This window comes from Zalophus californianus, chromosome 14, assembly GCF_009762305.2.
Source record: "Zalophus californianus isolate mZalCal1 chromosome 14, mZalCal1.pri.v2, whole genome shotgun sequence".
Classification (NCBI taxonomy): Eukaryota; Metazoa; Chordata; class Mammalia; order Carnivora; family Otariidae; genus Zalophus; species Zalophus californianus.
Window position 1 is genome coordinate 21,752,230 of NC_045608.1, and position 22,150 is coordinate 21,774,379.

Below are 22,150 nucleotides of genomic sequence, written 5' to 3' on the forward strand. Positions count from 1 at the left end.
AAGAAGGCACTCCACTTGCTTTTTGGAGAAAGTAAAGGTATTCTGCACTAGGGGAAAATAACAGGTTTTTAACCTATCAGGTGGGAGATGAGGAAGTTTCTTTAAAAAAATTGTTTTTCAAACTATGCTGTTGACCACTCTGCTCCATAATACTGAGATGGTGAGAAGACTGAATCAGGAGATGTGGTGTTAGGAGGGATCTGGTATATTTGGTTTAGAAAGGCTTGCCAAGTGATTCTGATCCCCCACTTGAAGCAGCAGTACAACAAACTAAGTGATATACAGAAGGTGACAGGCCTTAGAGATGGTTTTAGAGATGGCTGAGAGATCAACAAAATGGGGGCTGTCACCACTATTTGTATACGGATATTTCAAATGTATCAATATTCCAATCTTGGCTAGCCTAAACCGATGGGACCAAGTAATAGAGTAAAATTATATATCAAAGAATAATCATCTCACTGATTTGGATTCGGGAAAGAGATGAATCTGGGTTAATTAAGATTTGATTAGATAAATAGAGGTATGATACTGTCGAGTATGGATAGTAACTAGAACTGCTCTAATAATTTTCATGTCTAAAGGAGAATAATGTCAGTGACTCCCACAGCAGCTAACATTTACCAACCAACTACCTGTATGTGCGAAACCCTGTGCTGAATACTTTATTGCATATTACCCCAATTTTATGGATTAGGAGACTGAGGCTGAAAGTTTAAGTAACTTACTCAAAGTCAAAGAACTCGGTAAGTGTCAGAGTGAGGACTCAGCCAAAGTCTATGTGATGCTAATCATATTCTGCTTATAAATTCCGATCAGCATAATTAATTCCTTATATGCCTAATATTTCTGGAGAATTTGAGAATGCTTATTGTCTTTTTTTTTAAAAGATTTTATTTATTTGACAGAGAGAGACACAGCAAGAGAGGGAACACAAGCAGGGGGAGGGAGAGGGAGAAGCAAGCCTCCCGCTGAGCAGGGAGCCCGATGTGGGGCTCGATCCCAGGACCCTGGGATCGTGACCTGAGCCGAAGGCAGCCACCCAATGACTGAGCCACCCAGGCGCCCCTTATTGTCTTTTTTTTTTTTTTTAAGATTTTATTTATTTATTTGAGAGAGAGAGAGAATGAGAGATAGAGAGCACGAGAGGGAGGAGGGTCAGAGGGAGAAGCAGACTCCCTGCCGAGCAGGGAGCCCGATGTGGGACTCGATCCTGGGACTCCAGGATCATGACCTGAGCCGAAGGCAGTCGCTTAACCAACTGAGCCACCCAGGCGCCCTATTGTCTTTTTTTTAATTAACATATAATGTATTATTTGTTTCAGGGGTACAGGTCTGTGATTCATCAGGCTTACACAATTCATAGCACTCACCATAGCACATACCCTCCCCAATGTCCATCACCCAGCCACCCCATCCCTCCTACCCTCCCTCTACTCCAGCAAACCTCAGTTTGTTTCCTGAGATTAAGAGTCTCTTGTGGTTTGTCTCCCTCTCTGGTTTTGTCTTGTTTCATTTTTGCCTCCCTTCCCCTATGATCCTCTGTCTTTTTTCTCAAATTCCTCGTATCAGTGAGATCATATGATAATTATCTTTCTCTGATTTATTTTGCTTAGTGTAATATCTTCTAGTTCCATCCATATCAAACTCAACACCCAAAGAACAAATAATGCAATCAAGAAATGGGCAGAAGACATGAACAGACATTTCTGCAAAGAAGATATCCAAATGGCCAACAGACACATGAAAAAGTGCTCAACATCACTCAGCATCAGGGAAATACAAAACAAAACCTCAATGAGATACCGCCTCACACCAGTCAGAATGGCTAAAATTAACAAGTCAGGAAACAACAGATGTTGGCAAGGATGTGGAGAAAGGGGAACCCTCCTTCACTGTTGGTGGGAATGCAAGCTGGGAATGCTTATTGTCTTAAGAATTTTATTCATCCTGTAATCATTTTAGCCTCTTGGTTTGCCTAGTAAAACCTCCTAAAAGATAGTTAAAAGGTAAACATTTAGGCTTAACCAATTATCACAAATTTTAAAAAATCAGTTTAATTAACTAATTAATTAGTGAAGTATTATCAGAGACTAAAATGGTAAAAAAAGAAAAATTTTTTTGGAGAAAATTCTTGGTACTCTTAACCTCTATCTTCCAGGAAAGGCCCAAAGACCTCTAGAAACCAGTGGACACATGGTTAGTGAGTCTGCAGAAGAATGTGGATTAAGTAAGAAAAGCAATAAACAATTCAATGGTGATTTCTTTGGGATGTGATTTCTCTGTAGAAAAGAAGAACGTGGAGATTCATACGTGTTTTATGGTAATTAGAGGAAAGTGCTTTTATTCAGGGAGAATAAAAGATTCTGATTACTGCTTTGAAAACAGACTTTTTGATAGTGAACTAAAATTGAAAATAAGAAGGGATTCCTAATTTGGATCATCTGTAGCAGTGGATGGGAAGGGCATTGTTCTTACAATTTATTCTCATCAGATTTTAATTGTTCTAACCCACAATGACATAAAATTAAACAAACCTCAGTGATGTCCTTAAAAAATTAAAATGGACTGTAAGAAATTATGGTTTTTGTTGTTTTTGTTTTGGAAATTATCTTTTTAAAAACTGGACACACAGGATGGATTTCATTTCAGCAAGGATTAATGATGTGTACCAAAAAATTCTATTCCAAGCAGCTAGCAGAATGTGTTTCATATTGTTTTCTAAAACCATAATTCTAGTACTTATTAGCTGTGTGGCCTAAAGAAAAATCACCCAAGCTTTGGTTTTCTCATCTATATAGTAGGAATAATACTATGAATTTGCTTCAGTTTCTCCAAGTTTCCATGGTCCCGAGAAAAAGAGAAGTCCAAAGTTAAAAATGGAGAGAGTAAACTCTTTGCAGATGATAAGATACTGTATGTGGAAAACCCAAAAGACTCCACCCCAAAACTGCTAGAACTCATACAGGAATTCAGTAAAGTAGCAGGATATAAAATCAATGCACAGAAATCAGTGGCATTCCTATACACCAGTAACAAGACAGAAGAGAGACAAATCAAGGAGTCGATCCCATTTACAATGGCACCCAAAACCATAAGATATCTAGGAATAAATCTAACCAAAGAGGCAAAGGATCTGTACTCAGAAAACTATAAAATACTCATGAAAGAAATTGAAGAAGACACAAAGAAATGGAAAAACGTTCCATGCTCATGGATTGGGAGAACCAACATAGTGAAGATGTCAATGCTACCTAGGGCAATCTACACATTCAATGCAATCCCCATCAAAATACCATCCACTTTTTTCAAAGAAATGGAACAAATAATCCTAAAATTTGTATGGAACCAGAAGAGACCCCGAATAGCCCAGAGGAATGTCGAAAAAGAAAGGCAAAGCTGGCGGCATCACAATTCCGGACTTCCAGCTCTATTACAAAGCTGTCATCATCAAGACAGTATAGTACTGGTACAAAAACAGACACATAGATCAATGGAACAGAATCGAGAGCCCAGAAATGGACCCTCAACTCTATGGTCAACTTATCTTTGACAAAGCAGGAAAGAATGTCCAATGGCAAAAAGACAGTCTCTTCAACAAATGGTGTTGGGAACATTGGACAGCCACATGCAGAAGAATGAAACTGGACCATTTCCTTACACCACACACAAAAATAGACTCCAAATGGTTGAAAGACCTAAACGTGAGACAGGAGTCCATCAAAATCCTAAAGAACACAGGTAGCACCCTCTTTGACCTCAGCCACAGCAACTTCTTCCTAGAAACATCGCCAAAGGCAAGGGAAGCAAGGGCAAAAATGAACTATTGGGATTTCATCAAGATAAAAACCTTTGCACAGCAAAAGAAACAGTCCACAAAACCAAAAGACAACCGACAGAATGGGAGCAAATATTTGCAAATGACATATCAGATAAAGGGCCAGTATCCAAAATCTATAAAGAACTTATCAAACTCAACACCCAAAGAACAAATAATCCAATCAAGAAATGGGCAGAAGACATGAACAGACATTTCTCCAAAGAAGACATCCAAATGGCCAACAGGCACATGAAAAAGTGCTCAACATCGCTCGGCATCAGGGAAATCCAAATCAAAACCTCAATGAGATACCACCTCACACCCGTCAGAATGGCTAAAATTAACACGTCAGGAAACGACAGATGTTGGTGGGGATGCAGAGAAAGGGGAACCCTCCTCCACTGTTGGTGGGAATGCAAGCTGGTGCAGCCACTCTGGAAAACAGTATGGAGGTTCCTCAAACAGTTGAAAATAGAGCTACCATACGATCCAGCAATTGCATTACTGGGTATTTACCCCAAAGATACAAATGTAGGGATCCGAAGGGGTACGCGCACCCCAATGTTTATAGCAGCAATGTCCACAATAGCCAAACTGTGGAAAGAGCCAAGATGTCCATCGACAGATGAATGGATAAAGAAGAGGTGGTATATATACACAATGGAATATTATGCAGCCATCAAAAGGAATGAGATCTTGCCATTTGCAATGACGTGGATGGAACTGGAGGGTGTTATGCTGAGTGAAATAAGTCAATCAGAGAAAGACATGTATCATATGACCTCACTGATATGAGGAATTCTTAATCTCAGGAAACAAACTGAGTGTTGCTGGAGTGGTGGGGGGTGGGAGGGATGGGGTAGCTGGGTGATAGACATTGGGTAGGGTATGTGCTATGGTGAGCGCTGTGAATTGTGCAAGACTGTTGAATCACAGATCTGTACTTCTGAAACAAATAATGCAACATATGTTAAGAAAAAAGAAAAAGAAAAAGATAGCAGGAGGGGAAGAATGAAGGGGAGTAAGTCAGAGGGGGAGATGAACCATGAGAGACGATGGACTCTGAAAAACAAACTGAGGGTTCTAGAGGGGAGGAGGGTAGGGGGATGGGTTAGCCTGGTGATGGGTATTAAAGAGGGCACATTCTGCATGGAGCACTGGGTGTTATGCACAAACAATGAATCATGGAACACTACATCAAAAACTAATGATGTAATATATGGTGATTAACATAACAATAAAAAATTTTTTTTAAAAATTTAAAAAAAATGGAGAGAGTATAGGTTAATCCAGCATCTGTTCTGTTGAGCAGCATGCCACTTATCATACCAGAATGACAGGGTCTTCCCATTACAGACTGTCATTAGTGACTTCAGGAACAATAGCCCTCAAACTCCTCTTAGTTCAGAAATAATGCTGCCAGCACCAATATGTCAGATTCTATTTCTGAGTCCTTTAATTTGACCCTGTGTGCTCAAATTTCTTCGCTCTTGGTTCAGTTCATGGTCCCTAATGATGGTACCATATGCATTATCAAGCAAGAGGTTTTTGGTATAGAGCCCGGGGAACATGTCTCTCTGGGAAATTACTGAAGTATATCAACCTATATAAAAATCCATTCCTTGCTCTAGGTTGTGTGAGAATAACATGAAAAAAAATGTATAAAAAATAAGAATTTTTTGGTAAATAGTAAACATTAATCACATACACATAATTCATTATCACTGATCATCATTTTAGATGACTAGGACACAGGTAACATTCTCTAGGTTGTATCATCATAGAGAAAATATTTGACTACTTTAGGATCTTATAAGTGCCACATTTAATCACAAAAGAAAAACTATTCTTAAATATAACAAATTGAAGCAACTCACTGTTGATCTTGGTAAGTCACTTCATTTCTATAGGCTCTCTATTCCTTAGGATAAAATGAAAGGGTTAGCTCTGGTGATTTCTAACAAACTGCCTAAAGTACTTCTTCCATGAGACCTGTATCTTACTTTCTACCACCTTTCAGTAAGGAAGAGATGAATCCATGCAGCCAATGCTATAAGAAAAGGCCACTGGCCATGCAATCAAGGTGAGCGCTCCCACCTTCACTAAAGCAGAGATCAGACTGACACCTGCTCCCTCTTTCCACTCAAACCACCCAAACTACCCTACAAGGCTATTGTGCAATTCATAGATTTCTGAGATTGAGTTAAACCTGGTCGCACCATATATGAATATTTTGCTGCAATGCTGTTCCAGGATATGTTGGGTGTAGGGACAGGAAGGAGCAGAGAATTGTGGTGAGGTTTTGTTTTCTTAGCATGAGGGGCGGCAGAGACGGCAGCATCCAGTGAAACGTATTCCACATGGGTAAGCTCCCAGCAAAAGACTGATCACTAGAATTACTGGTTATCCCTCTTTCACCACCAAAGTCCTTTATTCTTTAAATTTTCTAATATCTTATGGTGAAAAATTACAAAGATACAGGAAAGTTTTAAGAATTATATGGTGAATATATATATATTCACCAGAATATAAAGATTCTGCAACTACTAACAATTTAAATGTGCTTCACCTAGAAATTTCATTCACATCCTTTCTCGGTCAATCCTGGCCCCTACTTTGGCTCCCAAAGGCAACTACTAATCTGTTTTCCCCACAGATTAGTTTTGCTTGTTCTAGAACTTGTTGCTAATGCAATCATAAAACACATTCTCTTCTGCTTTTTACTTCTTTTACACAATCTCATGTTTCTGAGATTTATTCACGTCGCTGCATGTGTTTTACAACAATATAGTGGGTTATATATCCATGCTTCCACTGAGAAACGCTTGGGCTATTCTTAGATTTTGCTATTATGAATAAAACCACTATGAACATTCTTGTACAAGTCCTTTTGCAGACGTATGTCTTCAATTCTCTGGGGAGTGGACTTGGTGAACCAAAGGGTCAGTGTATGTTTAGATTTTAAAGAAACTGCAAGACCTTTTCCTAAAGTGGTTTTACCATTCACATTTCCAACATAGGAGAATCAAATATGCGACATCCATGTATGCCTTATATCCTACAATTTGATGTTGTAAAGGTTGCTTTCAACAGCCATATGCATATTTTTTAAATTATGAGGAAAAAAGTAAAAGCAGTATTTTATATTTACCAGCATATTTATTATTTATGGTGCTATTCCTCCTTTCCTGAAGATTTGAGTTTCTGTTTGATACCATTTCCCAACAGCCTGAAAATCCTCCCTCAACCATTCTTATAATGCAGGTCTGTTGATATTTCTCTTGGTTTTCACTTCTCTTTAAATATCTTTATTTTGCTTTCATTCTTGAAAATTATTTTTGCTCATTCTTGAATTCTGGGCTGACAGGGTTTTGTGTGTTTTCCTTTCATCATTTTGAAAATTTTGTTCTGTCTTCAGGACTCTATTATTTCTCACAAGAAATCAGCCATCATTAGTATAGTTGGTCCCTCTTTGTGTAATAGGTCATCTTTCCCTGGTTACTTTCAAGATTTTTTTTTCTTTATAATTGGCTTATAGTCATTTCCCTATAAATTGTATGGATGTAGCTTCTTCCTTTGTATTTATTCTGTTTGAGGTTAGCTGAATTTTTAGAATCTGTAAATTTATTTTTACAAAATTTAGGGAAATTTTAGCCACTACTTCTACCAGTGTTTTCCCCCCATTATTCTCTTTAACTTTCTGCAACATGTGTGTGTGTGTACATATACATATATATGTATATATGTATATAGGTATATATACGTAAGACCCTTTGATATTGTCCAACAAGACACTGAGGTTCTGTTAATTCTTTTCAATCTATTTTCTCTCATTTTCAGATTAGATCATTTCAACTGACCTATCTTCAAGTTGATACCTCCTTCTCTGTCATCTCCAATATTCAGTTAAACCCATTCAGTGAGGGCGCCTGGGTGGCTCAATCAGCTAAGTATGCAACTCTTGATTTCAGCTTGGGTCATGATCTCAGGGTTGTGGGATCGAGCCCTGAGTCGCAGGTTCTGCACTGGGCAGGGAGCCTGCTTAGGATTCTCTCTCTCTCTCCCTCTGCCTCTGCCCTACCTGCCCCCCCTTAAATAAAAAGAAAAACAACAACAACCCATTCAGTGAATGTTTTCATTTCAGATATTGTACTTTTCGGTGCTAAAATTTTCATTTTGCTTTCTTTACTTTCTTATAGTTCTATTCCTCTATTGAGATTTTTCTATCCATTCATTATGAGCATATCTTACTTTCTAGATTTGAACATAGTTACAATAACTGTTTAAAAATTCTTGTCTCTTCGATGGACTCTGAAAAACAAACTGAGGGTTCTAGAGGGGAGGGGGGTGGGGGGATGGGCTAGCCTGGTGATGGGTATTAGAGAGGGCACATTCTGCATGGAGCACTGGGTGTTATGCACAAACATTGAATCATGGAACACTACATGAAAAACTAATGATGTAATGTATGGTGATTAACATAACAATAGAAAATTTTTAAAAAAATTCCTGTCTCTTAATTCCAACCTTTGGGGCATCTTGGGGTTGGTCTCATTGAATGCCTTTTTTCTCTTCAGCATAAATCATTTTCCAGTTTCTTCATATGTCCAATAATTTTAGAATATATCCTGAACATTGTGAATGATACATTGTAGACATTCAGGACTTTGTTATATTTCCCTACAGAGTATCAACTTTTTTGTTTTTGCAGGCAGTTAACCCTAAGAAACTCAAACACAAAACTGCCCTAAAGTGAGCAGCAGCTGAAATCTCTTCAGTTCCGTCAGCCTTAGCCAAGTTGTTTGGAATCCGCCCTCATATGCTCACTGCAGAAATTAGCCAGAGATTTGATGAGAATTTATACACACAATCTGGGGCTTCTCTATGTAGATATCTTCTTTCCAGGATTTCCTCCTTCCTTTCAGGTTACTGTTGTGAGGCCAACTAGGTCCTCTGATCCCACAACCAATAAGGCTACAGGTTTCTATACATATTTCAGTACCATTGTGGGGTATGGTGCTGGCACTCTGGCAATAAAGACATTAAAAATAGGAAATTATTATTTACAATAGCCAAATTATGGAAGCAGCCCAAGTGTCTATCTATATATAGATGAAGAGATAAAGAAGATGTGCTATACATATACAATGGAATATTATTCATCCACAAAAAAGAATGAAATCTTGCCATCTGCAACAACATGGATGGATCTAGAAAGTATAATGCTAAGTGAAATAAGCCCGAGAAAGACAAATACCATTTGCGTTCACTCATATGTGGAATTTAGGAAACAAATGAACAAAGGAAATGGAGAGAGAGAGACAAACCAAAAACAGATTCTTAACTATAGAGAGCAAACTGATGGTTACCAGAGGGGAAGTAGGTGGAGGGATGCATTAAATAGGTGAAGGGGATTAAAAGTGCACTTATTTTGATGAGCACTGAGTAATATATGGAATTGTTGAATCCCTATATTGTATACTTGAAACTAATAAAACACTATATTTTAACTACACTGGAATTAAAATGTTTTAAAAAACAGGAAATTCATCTAGTGTTATTCCCTTCTTCCAGGTGTTAATTCTCCTTCAATTTCTGCTAGTTTTTGGTCACTCTCCAGTACCTCCATGTAATTGTTTGTTTTATATTTTTCCCAAAGTTCTGAGTTGTTATATGTGACTGAGCTACTCTGCCATTATCTGAAGCAGAATCTTCCTCCCTCTTTCCCTGTAGTATCTACCAGAAAATACAGATGATTCTAGTATAAATAGCAGGTACTATGGAAAAATGAAGGTGGTCTGTGATTCACATTGATGCACTTTTTGCCTTCTGATTAATGTTTAGAGCTACATAAAACTTTAGTCGCACTATTCAATAAAACTTTAGATAAGAGAAATTTTTTTCTATGATATCTGATATGGTAGCCACTAAACACATAGGCTACTGAGCACTTAAAATGTGGTTATTGTGACTGGGGAATTGACTTGTTTACCTTAATTCTAATTAATTTAATTTAATATAACTACTTGTGGCTACTACACTGGACAGTAAAACATCATCTGATCTGGTCTTCCTGTTTACAGATGGTGAGCCGGCAAGAACAGGGCTTCCAGAAAAGTCTGCCCATAATGTATGGCCACTAGTAGCAAAACCAGGATTCAAATTTAGATCTCCTCATTCCTAGTCTGAGGTTTCTTCTACTCTGTCGAAGAAACTATAAAACACTATGGCTGGAAGAGGTTACCCAAAAATATAACGGGTGAAGTGATGATGAAGTAGAATTTGAAAAAATCAGCTGGAGAATGGAACAGCTAAGGGCAGAATGATTTGCAAACACATCAGACATTACACATACATATACACATATTCACTGGGTGTGCAATTTCTTTTGAGGCAATAACTATTTTATCAGTATGAGAAAAAGAGCTTTTTTATAACTCATTACAGGCTCAAAAGCTCTGGCTCAGCTAATTTATAATACAAAGTACAAAGAGCACAATCAAGAAATTGACGTCCTATCTCCATTCTTCACAAGTGTCTACTTTCCAACTCTTCAGTGATTTGAAGAGTTACAGCTTAAGAATCTTATTTGTTTCTTAAAAGCCTGTAAGATACACACCACTGAAAACCTTGCCAAGCATTCCACTCATGAACTTAATATTCCCTAAGAGGATATGGTTCTCTGCTAAAATGGAATGCTTTTTACCTTTTAACCTACTCTCCTGTACTACTGTTGTAGAATAATTATTTCACTACATTCTGTGTGTGTGTGTGTGTGTGTGTGTGTGTGTCACCCCCCCCCCAAAATCTTTGTGTGGACTTCATAGTAATACACACACAGTGTAGAAAATGCTGCAAAAAGGTCCAAGAAAAATAGCACTGTTTTCAGAGAAAGTGCTGTGGTCGGGATGATGTCATCAAAAATTGTCTAATTAATTTCCTGTAGCTACATCCTAAAGGAAATCTAGAAGGATCAATTTTCTCAAAAAGTCAAGTAGTCCTTGGGTGGGGGGGAGGGGGAAGTAACTGTTCCTATGAACCCAGAGGTTCATAAGTTAATAATGATTATAATTTACCTTTAATCTTCAAAATCACAATGAACGAAATTTCACTTTAAAAAATCTTTTCTAAAAGGGCGCCTGGGTGGCTCAGTCGTTGAGCGTCTGCCTTTGGCTCAGGTCATGACCCCAGGGTCCTGGGATTGAGCCCTGCATAGGGCTCCCTGCTCCGTGGGAAGCCTGCTTCTCCCTCTCCCACTCCCCCTGCTTGTGGTCCGTCTCTCGCTGTCTCTCTCTCTGTCAAATAAATAAATAAAATCTTTTAAAAAAATCTTTTCTATGTTAGATGTTATCAGAATTTAAAAAGTATTCTTTGGACTGTAAACTTTAGATTTTAGTTACTGACACAAAGTACCTGCAGAAAAGAAAAGTAAACTTAGCTGGTATTTACAACTGGGCTTCTCTAAGTCTTCCTCTCCAGCTCTGAACAAAATGAAGACCACCATTCATAAGAACCAAGGAGATAACAGGACTCTTTCTCTACTATAAGCCTCAATGTTTTTCCTCCGGCTAATAAGCATTTATTGACACTGGACTGGAACACTGCAGATGGTCTGCCAGAATGCTTGAGCTCCTTGAGGGCAAGAACAATGGCATATCTATCTTTATACCCAAAGGCCTTATAGCATCTGGGACACAGTAAGCAGTAAACATGTGTTGAATGAGGGCATGAATGAGATTATCAATATAAATAAGCTATTTTCCTTTCCCTCCAGAAGCTGCCAATTATACAATGGGAAGAAGACCACTATTACAAACAAACGGTAAGTACCATAACTGAAGTATCACTAGGGGCTACGCTTTGCCAATCAATTTGAAAAAAAAAAAAAAAACTAAAAGATTAAAATCAAGGGCTTATGGGTTTAGAACAACCTTTTTGGTGTGCAATTTGGGAAAATCTTTTAATTTAAAATGTGTATAATAGCTGCGTACCCAGCAATTCCACTTGCTAGACACTGCTCTACTCCCAATACATACAAAGTGACTTGTACAAGGTCTTTTTTATGGCAACTACGCTTGTAAAAGGGGGAAAAAAATCTCCCTGAACATTCCTTCAGCAGATGAATGGTACAACCATAATACTACCACTACACAGAAGTTCAAAAAAATGTGGTTGATCTACATGTGCTAACATGAAAAGAGGTTTAAGACTATTGAGTGAAAAAACCATTTGGAAAACAATATCATATTCCCACACATGAAAAACAAAACCATAAGAGAAAATGGGCTAGAGCCATGCTGCCTAATACAAGGGCTTATGGGTTTAGAACAAGCCCTACAAATAATTTAAACTTTCTAGTAACCACATAAAAATATAAAACAAGAAAAGTGGAATCAATAACACTTTATTTAATCCAATGTATCAAAAATATTATTATATTTTATTATTATTTTTTTAAAGATTTCATTCATTCATTTGACAGAAAGAGACACAACGAGAGAGAGAACACAAGCAGGGGGAGTGGGAGAGGGAGAAGCAGACTTCCTGCCGACCAGGGAGCCTGACACGGGGCTCGATACCAGGATCCTGGAATCATGACCCGAGCCGAAGGCAGACGCTTAACCACTGAGCCACCCAGGCGCCCCATATTATATTTTAGTCAATATAAAAACTTAGTAAAGAGATATTTGGGGTTCTTTTTTTTTCTTTCTAAGTCCTCAAAGTTCAGTGTGTATTTTACATTTACAGTACATCTCAATTCAAACTATTCACATTTCAAATGCTCAATAGCCACACACAGTAGTGGCTACCACAGTGGACAGTATTGTAGATCTAGAAGGGAAATACTTCAAACTGGTAACAGGGGTTACTTCTGGAAAGGATAATGTTTTAATCTTTTACATCAATAACTAACTCAATATTACTTATATAATGGTAAAAATATAAGAATAAAAAACAAAGTAGTATGGGCATATGAATGGCTGAGCAAATAAACCTGTTCCAAGGGTTGCTGAATATCTGGGTCAAGGAAGAGAAGCAGAAAAAAATGAAATTTTAAAATGTCGCTTACAACAGAGAACAAACTGGTAGTTACCAGAGGGAAGGTGGGGGAGGTAAAACTGGTGAAGGGGATTAAGAGCACACTTATCATGATGAGCACTGAGTAATGTATAGAATTGTTGAGTCACTATATTGTACACTTGAAACTAATATAACACTGTACATTAATGACACTAGAATTTAAAAATAAATAAAATACTAGTGAATTAAAAGAAAAAAATAATAAAATACCATTTACAACAGCATGCATATATGCACACGCACACACCTAAAACCTAAGGATAAAACTATAGAAAGATATGCAATAGTTCTACATTGAAAACCATAAAACATTGCTGAAATAGATTTTACAAGGCCTAAATAAATGGAGAAATATACCAAGTTCATGGACTATAAGATTCAAATATATTTATGGATTCGATGCTATCCCAACCAAAATTCCAGCAGGATGTTTGAGTGAAGGATGGGGAAACCATGAGCTAATTCTAAAATATATACATTTACTTACATGTATATAATTGTAAAGAACCTGGAATACCCAAAGCAATCTCGAAGAAAAACAAAGCTACTAGAATTACATGATCAGAATTCCAGACTTATTAAAAAGATGCAGTAATTAGGCAATATGCTATTGGCATCAAGACAGACAAAGAGATCAACAGCACAGAAAAGAGAGTCCTTTATATACCTCATACCTGACTTAGGACAAAAGCAGCACACAGTGCAGTCTTGTGGAACATTCAGTACTGGGTCAACTGGATATTCATATGAGGGGAAAAGCTGAACTTTGATCCCTACCCCAAACCAAACACAAATGTAAATTCCAAGTGGCAGGAGACCTAAATGCAAAAGGTAAAACAATAAAGGCTCATAGAAGAATATTTTCATGACATTGGGATACACAAACATTTTTTTAAACAGAACACAAAAAGCACTAACCATTAAAAAAGGGGGAGGAATTGGTAAATTGGGCTCCACCAAGATTTATATGATAATGGGTAAAAAAGATAAAAATTGAAAAAGAGAGCTTTCATGATGCAGAGACGATTTAATGGAACCTGAATACAGAAAACCTTGCAGAGGGGTCAAAGATGGGGTCTTCTATGCAGAGGGCCTAGAACGAGTAAGGATACAGAGGGTAAAATATAAAGCATGTTTAACAAAGTCTGGCAAGTAGGCTTGTATGAACAGATGATAAGGTGTATGCCATACAGAGTAGTTAAAGTAATGGGACAAGATTATGAAGGGGTTTGGACTTTATTCTGAAGGCAAGAGAAAGCTATCAAAGGCTCTTAAGCAGGAAACTTGCATGATCAGAACTAAGTTTTCAAGGGAGAATTCAAAGATCTCTGTAGGTGATGGATCAAATCGAGAAGAAATGAGAATCAGGGCAGAGTTAAAACAGATTTCACAAATTACAGTATTTACATTCTCCAGTGTGACAAGAGGTACACAAAGTTACCTAACAAATAAAACAGCACTTTTTCCAAGCATGGTCAGTTTACGTGACTATCTGGGGGAAAACAATTTTACACTGAATTAAGCTCTGATATTACATAGGCATATGCAACTGCATATGAATCATGTAAATAATGGCGACAAGAGTAATGCCAATAATAACAGTAGCACCATGTTTGAATTCTTATTGTGTCTCAGGCACTGTGCTAAGGATATACTTTATATGAACTCATTTAATCTTTACAACAATAAGTAGTTACTATTACAATCACTTACAGAATTATCTACTCAGATATTTGTGTTTCCATGTTCTTTTTACTTTTTATTTATCTGCTATTAAGGTTTCACAATCCCTTACATTGCTGATGATATAACTTGGTGCAACTACTTTGGAAAGCTGGTAAAAATCTAATAAATCTAACCATATACAGGATGGTTAACAGATGCTTAACAGATACAAGTGCTGATATTTCCCAAAAGATATGTACAATAATGTTTATTAGCAGCTTTTTCATAACAGCCAAAAATTGGAAACAACTCCCACGTCCATCACACTTAGAAGAGTTTATATAATTTTCAGGATCACATGGTAATAAGTGGCAGAGCCAAAGTTCAAGTTTGTCTCGTATCTAAGTTCACACTCTCATCCACACTGCACTATACTCGAAAGAAATTACCTACTTATGGCAGCAACTTCAGGCTGCCTCATAGGTCCAAGTAGTAGACACCCTCTCCTCTTTACTTGGAGGAGAGTACATGTTAGAAAGTGTGGGAGATTCTACAAGGGTCCAGGCAAAGGATGGCACAGCAGAAGGCAGGAGCCAGAAAAGAGATTGCCAGAAAAAAGAGAACCCAGGATTTAGGCAGCTTGGAAATAGGACAAACAGCAAATGCAGACGCAGGCACAGACTGAGGGCTAAGTTAGGCATACGGAATTGGAAGGTGGGTGTCCGGGAGGCAACTGGATAAAGAAATATGATGCTCAGGAGAGAAATCAGACTGATGAAAAAAACTAGAGTCATCAGCATATTTGCATATCAGATTCCCTGAATAGAGAACATCACTGATACAACATAATTTATGCACTTTTCTGACAATTAATATTGGCTCATAGGAAGGTCTCTGTGGGCACCTGAAATTAATTTTCAAACCATTAAAGCAGATAGGTTAGTTAGAATGAAAAATTCCTGTGGAGAAGGTATCACCTCCCCTATTAAGTATCTGAGAGTAATTGTATAGAAGAAAAACCTATTGTTTTTTAAGGTAAGTGGACAAAGTGGTTCCAGGCTGCTATGTCACTATTTGGGAAAATATTAAAATGTACTAGAGCCAAAAATGTAAAATGCAGAAAGATGTAGCTTGTTATTCTTACAGTCACAGCATTCACAGTGGTTAGTTTTTGTTTCAAAAGGCAGTTTCCTATTATTTTATTTCAATATCAAAAAAATGCAAAACGGAAACCAAGATACAATTTGAGGTCACAGATACAGTGTTAAGAATAAGATAATCATAAAAAGTACATTCTCTGAACTTTTTGTACTCAAGAGGAAGAGTGATACTTTTGGGGAGAGTTTTCAAAGTTCTAACCAGTGTAATAATTAAGAGGAAAAAAAGTAGGGGTATAACATAAGGAAACAAATGCACAAAACTATCATTATTTGCAAAAAAAATTCCCATTACAAGAAAATTCATAAGAATCAATAAAAAATGAGCGATGAGAGAATTTTCAGATGGTCAAAACATGCAAAACATATAAAACAAACACCCTTCCTATATGCCATCAATACTCTCCCTAAAAGCGTAGATCACAAAAGGGCATAAAAAGTGAAATGCAAGAACAGATCAGGCTCCTGAATAGGAGACCGACCATTGAAAAGACATCAATTTATCCATAATTATATGCAAATTCCAACAAAAATACCAATGCAAGAGTTTCCAAAATTTGACAAAATGATTTTAAAGTTCATTTGGGGGTAGTGAGGGGAGACAAGGATATCCTAGACATTTTTTAAAAAGAATGTTATGAAACTTACAGCAGATGTAAAATGCATAATGAAGCAACGACAATTAAAACTTTGCATTAGAGCACAAACTGTCCCAACAGCTCACTGGCTGATATAGCAAGGCCCAGGATCAAATCAATACAAAATAACCAACATCAAAACCAAAACAAACAAACAAAAAAACACATTAAAAAAATAACCAACATCACAACAGAAAAAAATAGGATGAGAATTAAAGCTCTTTATAAAAGACATTTTTAAAAAATAGTCAGCCCTAGGGTGCCTGGGTAGCTCAGTTGGTTAAGCATCCAACTCTTGACTTCAGCTCAGGTCACGATCTCAGGATCATGAGATCAAGCCCTGAATGGGGCTCTGCGCTCAGTGTGGAGTCGGCTTGAGATTCTCTCTCTCCCTCTTCCTCTGCCCCTCCCCTGCCTCTCTCTCTCTCTCATAAATCTTAAAAAAAAAAAAAAAAAGCCTCGACAACAAAGAAATGCAAAGTAAAACAGTAAGATATCATTTTTTTTTTACTTATCAATTTGACTTTTTAGTTTATTTTAGTAATTATTTAGAATTGCCTAGTATTGGCCAGTGCAGGGAAATGGAATATCTGATACATTGCTGGTAGGACTAAAAACAGATACAGCCTTTCTGAGAGCTATTTAGCAGTAAGTATCAGAAGCCTTAATATGTTTTTTCCAAGCAAGCCCACTTTAAATAATTTAGCCAAAGGAAATGATGGGAGATATGTTCAAAGATATATTTACAAAGATGTTTTTCCAGATTTTAAAATACCAAAAATTTTGAAGCAAACTAAATGTATTACAGTAGGGGTATAGATGAAATAATTTGTGATCAAACCATAAGACTTTCAGTAGAACATTTAATAAAATATAGAAATGTATAAAACTTAAGTGAAAATATATTAATGAAAAAACAAGTTATAAAAGTATCACAATAGGATTTCAATTTTTGTTTGGATAGGTCTAAACAATCATATATGACCAAAAGATTATACCCAAAATATTAAAAGGATGGTAGACTTATGGTTGGTTATTCTCATGAATTTTTTATATAACTGGATAAAACTAATAAATATTACCTTTTAAAAAAAACTAAGTCTGTGACCATAATGAATAGGATGGTAGAAAAGAGTATCTGATCTTTGCTAATAGTATGAACTATCTCATCCCTCATGAATGCTAACCAAATTTAGAAGCCTACATCTCACCCAGGGGCCAACTTGAGTTCCACCTATTTCACAAAGCTCCCACAAGTCTATACCATTCTTTTCTGGAATTTGAGAATCTTGGCAGTGGTTAAAGAGAACATTTATTATTTATTGCTCAAGCATTGTTTTGATATTTTTGTTATACTAAAGTTCCGTCTCAAAGAGGACATAAGTCTCTCAAGGGGAGTGACCCCAACCACTGCCTAGACCCAGAATGCTCAGCACAGTGCTATGCACATGTTAGGTGCTTTACAAGCAGATGTCACACTTATCTGAATTATATCACAGAAGACTGGCCAACTAAAACTTTGAAACTGAATGAAATACATATTATTGCAATAGTTCTCCTTGGGCATTTTGTATGTTCCTTTAAGTTCTGGACCAACATTAACTCTAGTCTTAACAACTACTGGCTGGTTTCAGGGATGTGGGAATAAAGATTTCCAGCTAAATGCAGATAGACAAGCAGCAGCACTCAAATACAACCTTAAAAATTAACAGAAAAGGTAAGAAAATAACATTAAATTCTCAAGAAAATGAATAGTACCAGGCCACCTGGGTGGCTCAGCTGGTTAAGCGACTGCCTTCGGCTCAGGTCATGATTCTGGAGTCCCGGGATCGAGTCCTGCATTGGGCTCCCTGCTCAGCAGGGAGTCTGCTTCTCCCTCTGACCCTCCCCCCTCTCACGCTCTCTCTTTCTATCTCATTCTCTCTCTCAAATAAATAAAATTTTTTAAAAAAGAAAAGAAAAAGAAAATGAATAGTACCCCATGATTCCAGAGGCAAATACAACAGAAGAGACACAGTGAGAGAAAGGAGAAATTCTACAGGTCAGTCTAGAAATCAGATAAATATGTCAACACAGAGCAGGAGCACGGGCTAGACAGAACACCCCGAAAGAAGGCTTCTGTGGTGGCCAACCTATGGCTAACCGGCTACCAGGATGGGTAACAGTGAAAGTGGAACAGGCAGAAGAGGATTGTAAAAATTACTCAAATTTTGATAATGAGAAACTTTGAAGAGAAAATTAATGGAAAAAAATTAATGGGATTTTTCAACTTGGAAAAGGAGAGGCCACAGGCCATTAATTATGGTAGCCGAACATTCTCTAGTCCCAGAGGGGTAAAATCAGTCTTACTTATACATAAGGAGGGTTTCCCAATAGGCAGGCTTGTGAACTACTGTAGTGGTGGTTAAGCAGAGGCCAACAGAGGGGGAGACAGGGCATCTGTGGCAGGTGGGAATTCCAAGAGGGGAAGATTTGGGGAGGGAACTGGTTCCAATACTATCTCAAGGTCCCTTCCATCCTTATAATCAATGATTTCTTAGTAACTTATTGTAGAGCAAAGGTATATAAAACCTAGAAACCACAAGCTAAAGAAAATTACACTATTAAGAATAGGGAAGGCAGAAAATTTTCACTTCTCCTTTTTAATACCTATGATAATCCTATGTCCTAATTACAAATCTTTCTACCCCATCCAGTAATGGGGCTAATATATATGCACCCCAAAGTTCAGGAAAATAGAGTATAAATGCAGCTCTTGATATATTTAGAGCCAACCGAGCCTTCACTAAATGGCCCTATCTAGACAAGTAGGCTGTTTTAGGTCTTAAACCTGGCTCTCACTTAATGCCATCAGTATATCTGTGTCTAGGAGTTTGATCCCTCTCTTCATTCTCTTAACATCAGGAAGTCAGATCATCTGGCTTATAAGAATTGTTTGTAAACTAAGAATAAATAGGCAAAGGGAAAAGTATTTAGGTAACTCTCTTGAGAATAAAATCACCTAAAGTTGATCTCCCTTGAATGATATATTTGGCAGCTTTCAAAGGCTTTTTTCTGACACCAATGGATGAGAGTGACTTTATGGAAGTCTCTCCCCTTCCCAAGGGGAGATTCCAGCACACCATTAAAACAAAGGCTTTTTTCTTCCCCAATTCCTTCCTAGTGACTGACCATGTTCTAGAGACTTAAAGATGCCAGGTCATTTAAATAATAAAATTAATCTCTATAATGTCCCAAAGTGAAATTCTAAGATGTAACTAAATATATTTCCCAATACATAGATTGATTCATAAATTTGCTGTTGCTTCTATTACCCTTCTCTTTCTTGTTAATAATATTATATTAGAAGCTACCATTTATGGAGTTCCAAGTACCATTCTAGGCACATATATATTATTTAAAATCCTATCACAATTATGTATGGAATAAATACAATCACTATTTTCTAAGTAAGAAAACAGAGGCAAAGAGGAGCTAAGTAATAATTTCCCTAAGATCCCAGAGCCAGAAAGTTCTATCCCCAGGGATTCCAATCTAGGTCTGTTTCACTCCAAACCCCACCCTCTCTCCACTTTGCAAGCACTCTCTCATCATGCTGCATCTACTGGATATCAACGCTCTTAGAATTAACATTCCATTTCTCTAATAAAGATAGGATGATATTCTTTATCATTATAAATCATGTCTCTCAATCAGACTTAATATGCTTCTACCACCTGAGTTAAAAATCCACCAAAGAAATACCATGAAGAGCTTGGAGTAATAATACCCCAACTCAAAGCAAATGTGTGCTTCTTTAATTTAATGGATATATCATGAAGATATAGTTTTTTTGCAAATTTTACACGGGTCTCCTCCTTTTATATTTGAATAGATTAAGAGCCATGCAGCTGAGCAATGCAAGCTGTTAGATCCTGAGGTCAGGGACCAAGTCTTTCAATTCTATAGCCCCAAGGTCTATACGTGGTAGACATTCAACACCTGATTGTTGATTAAAGATAGAGGCAATGACTATCAACTTCTAAAAGAAACATTTTAGGGTACCGAAAACATGTTGAACAGCAAAAAAGACTCCATGTTTCAAAAAAAAAAAAAAAAAGTTTTTGGTCTGCAGGTAAACTTCCTACCTCTCGATCCTTGAGTTTCATGGCGAGCACCAACTGATGCCTGTGGTTAGTGAGAGCCTCCCGATAATTTCCTTTGGAGAAGAATGCAGAGCCCAGATTCCCATGAGCTCGGCATTCTCCTGTCTGGTCACCTGAGTTGGATTTTAAAAAAAGATAAAATTTCTCTTAAGTTATAGTGTTAATTATAATTTATAATGCCCATCTTAATTTAAGAACCACAGATTTGCTAGCTAAGATTTCATTTGCCTTCTTTTAGAAAAGTATTTTCTTCTTCTACAAGACTGTGTAGTAAGTTATGGTCCTAGAACTTAAAGCTCTGGACAATAACTGTTGTTATAACATACTACATTCAGGGACACAGGTATCCTGGAAATGAGAGGTTAAAAACCTTGACACAAACCAGCTGCTATGAGTCACCTCAATGCTCTGCTAATGACCTCTGGTTCTGAACAACCATCAGCTTGTTGATTCAGTCATTTAACTAAACCCACTATGATATGTTGCTTCTTTAAAAGTGTGCTGATGATAGATTTACTGTATCTCTTCTCTTACTGCAATGCTGCAAGTCACTGAATAATCACTGTAACAACAATCATAATCATAAGCCACACTTATGTTACAAATGAGGAAAGGGTAGCACTGAGAGTTGAGGCAACTTGCAGGTCATAGGGCTAGTAGGGGCAGAACCAGGGTTCTAAACTCAGCCATCTGGCTCCGCAGGCCACACTCTTAACCACTGCACTGTATTGTTACCTCTGACAAAAATGCCGATGCATTCTAAGGTAGGCAAAAATTAAAATTAAGATGAAAGATTCACCCAACAATACTATCATTTGGGATATTACATCTGTGAGCCCAAATCTCTGAAGAGGGCAATGAATATGTTAACCCACATATCTTGGCCCTTTGGGAGCCTCGGTATCTTCCTATAAGAAAAGCGCTGAAGACCGAAGTACCCTAAAACACAGAATGTTTTAGTGAGACACACTCACTTTTCGTTGCATATGTTATTCCTATCCATGTCAGGCTAATCAGCTTTCTTTATTTCCTTTCTGTATTGAAATAAAAGAAAGAAGCAACCCTACCTAAGGTCTTGGCTACATCCAAGTCCTGCTGCATGTATCCGGTACTCTTCTCTGTGTTTCCAAGAGACCAGTAAGCACTGCTCAGGGCAGAGAAAACAGAACCTCTCAGTTTGAGGCTGCAGGTGCCAATCTTGAGAGCGGCTTCTAAGACAACCACAGAGGCCCCATGATGGCCAGCCGTCAGGAGTTCCTGCCCAACCACAGACACGACCACAAAGGGGCTCTTGTCCAGTTTCATTTTCTGAAGCTGCTGATAAGTGGGCTCGAGGGAGTCTGGGGGAAAAAAAAGAAGGAAACAAGAGAATGTAGGATGATATACAAAACAATCTTTTGTAATATGCTCTAGAAACAAATGTGTATCATACCTCTTTATGGGCCATTTCAAGTACAAACTCTTCAACCTTTAATCTAGCACCACTCCAGGGTCCACTTATCCATAAAACTCCATAACCCCAGCCTCAGTCTGGTAGGTAATCTCCTTCTCCCTACTGCACATGTGTAAGCTACATGCACCTTCTCTTCTGGTCTTTCTTTGAATATGACACGCCGCTTTCCCTGAACAGTTCTCGCTCCTCCA

The 22,150-nt window shown here is 37.5% G+C and overlaps 1 protein-coding gene across 5 annotated transcripts in view; it reads right to left on the minus strand.

Annotated features, from left to right (window-relative positions):
• Positions 1-22,150, minus strand: part of TTC28 (tetratricopeptide repeat domain 28) — a 659,289-nt gene that overhangs the window by 288,932 nt on the left and 348,207 nt on the right. For all 5 annotated transcript variants that reach the window (XM_027575252.2, XM_027575251.2, XM_027575253.2 and 2 more), the window contains 2 exons: positions 21,574-21,846; positions 20,489-20,619 (listed from right to left, as the gene is read on the minus strand). In XM_027575252.2, the coding sequence (XP_027431053.1) occupies positions 20,489-20,619; positions 21,574-21,846 (404 nt within the window). The remainder of the gene's footprint in view (positions 1-20,488; positions 20,620-21,573; positions 21,847-22,150) is intronic.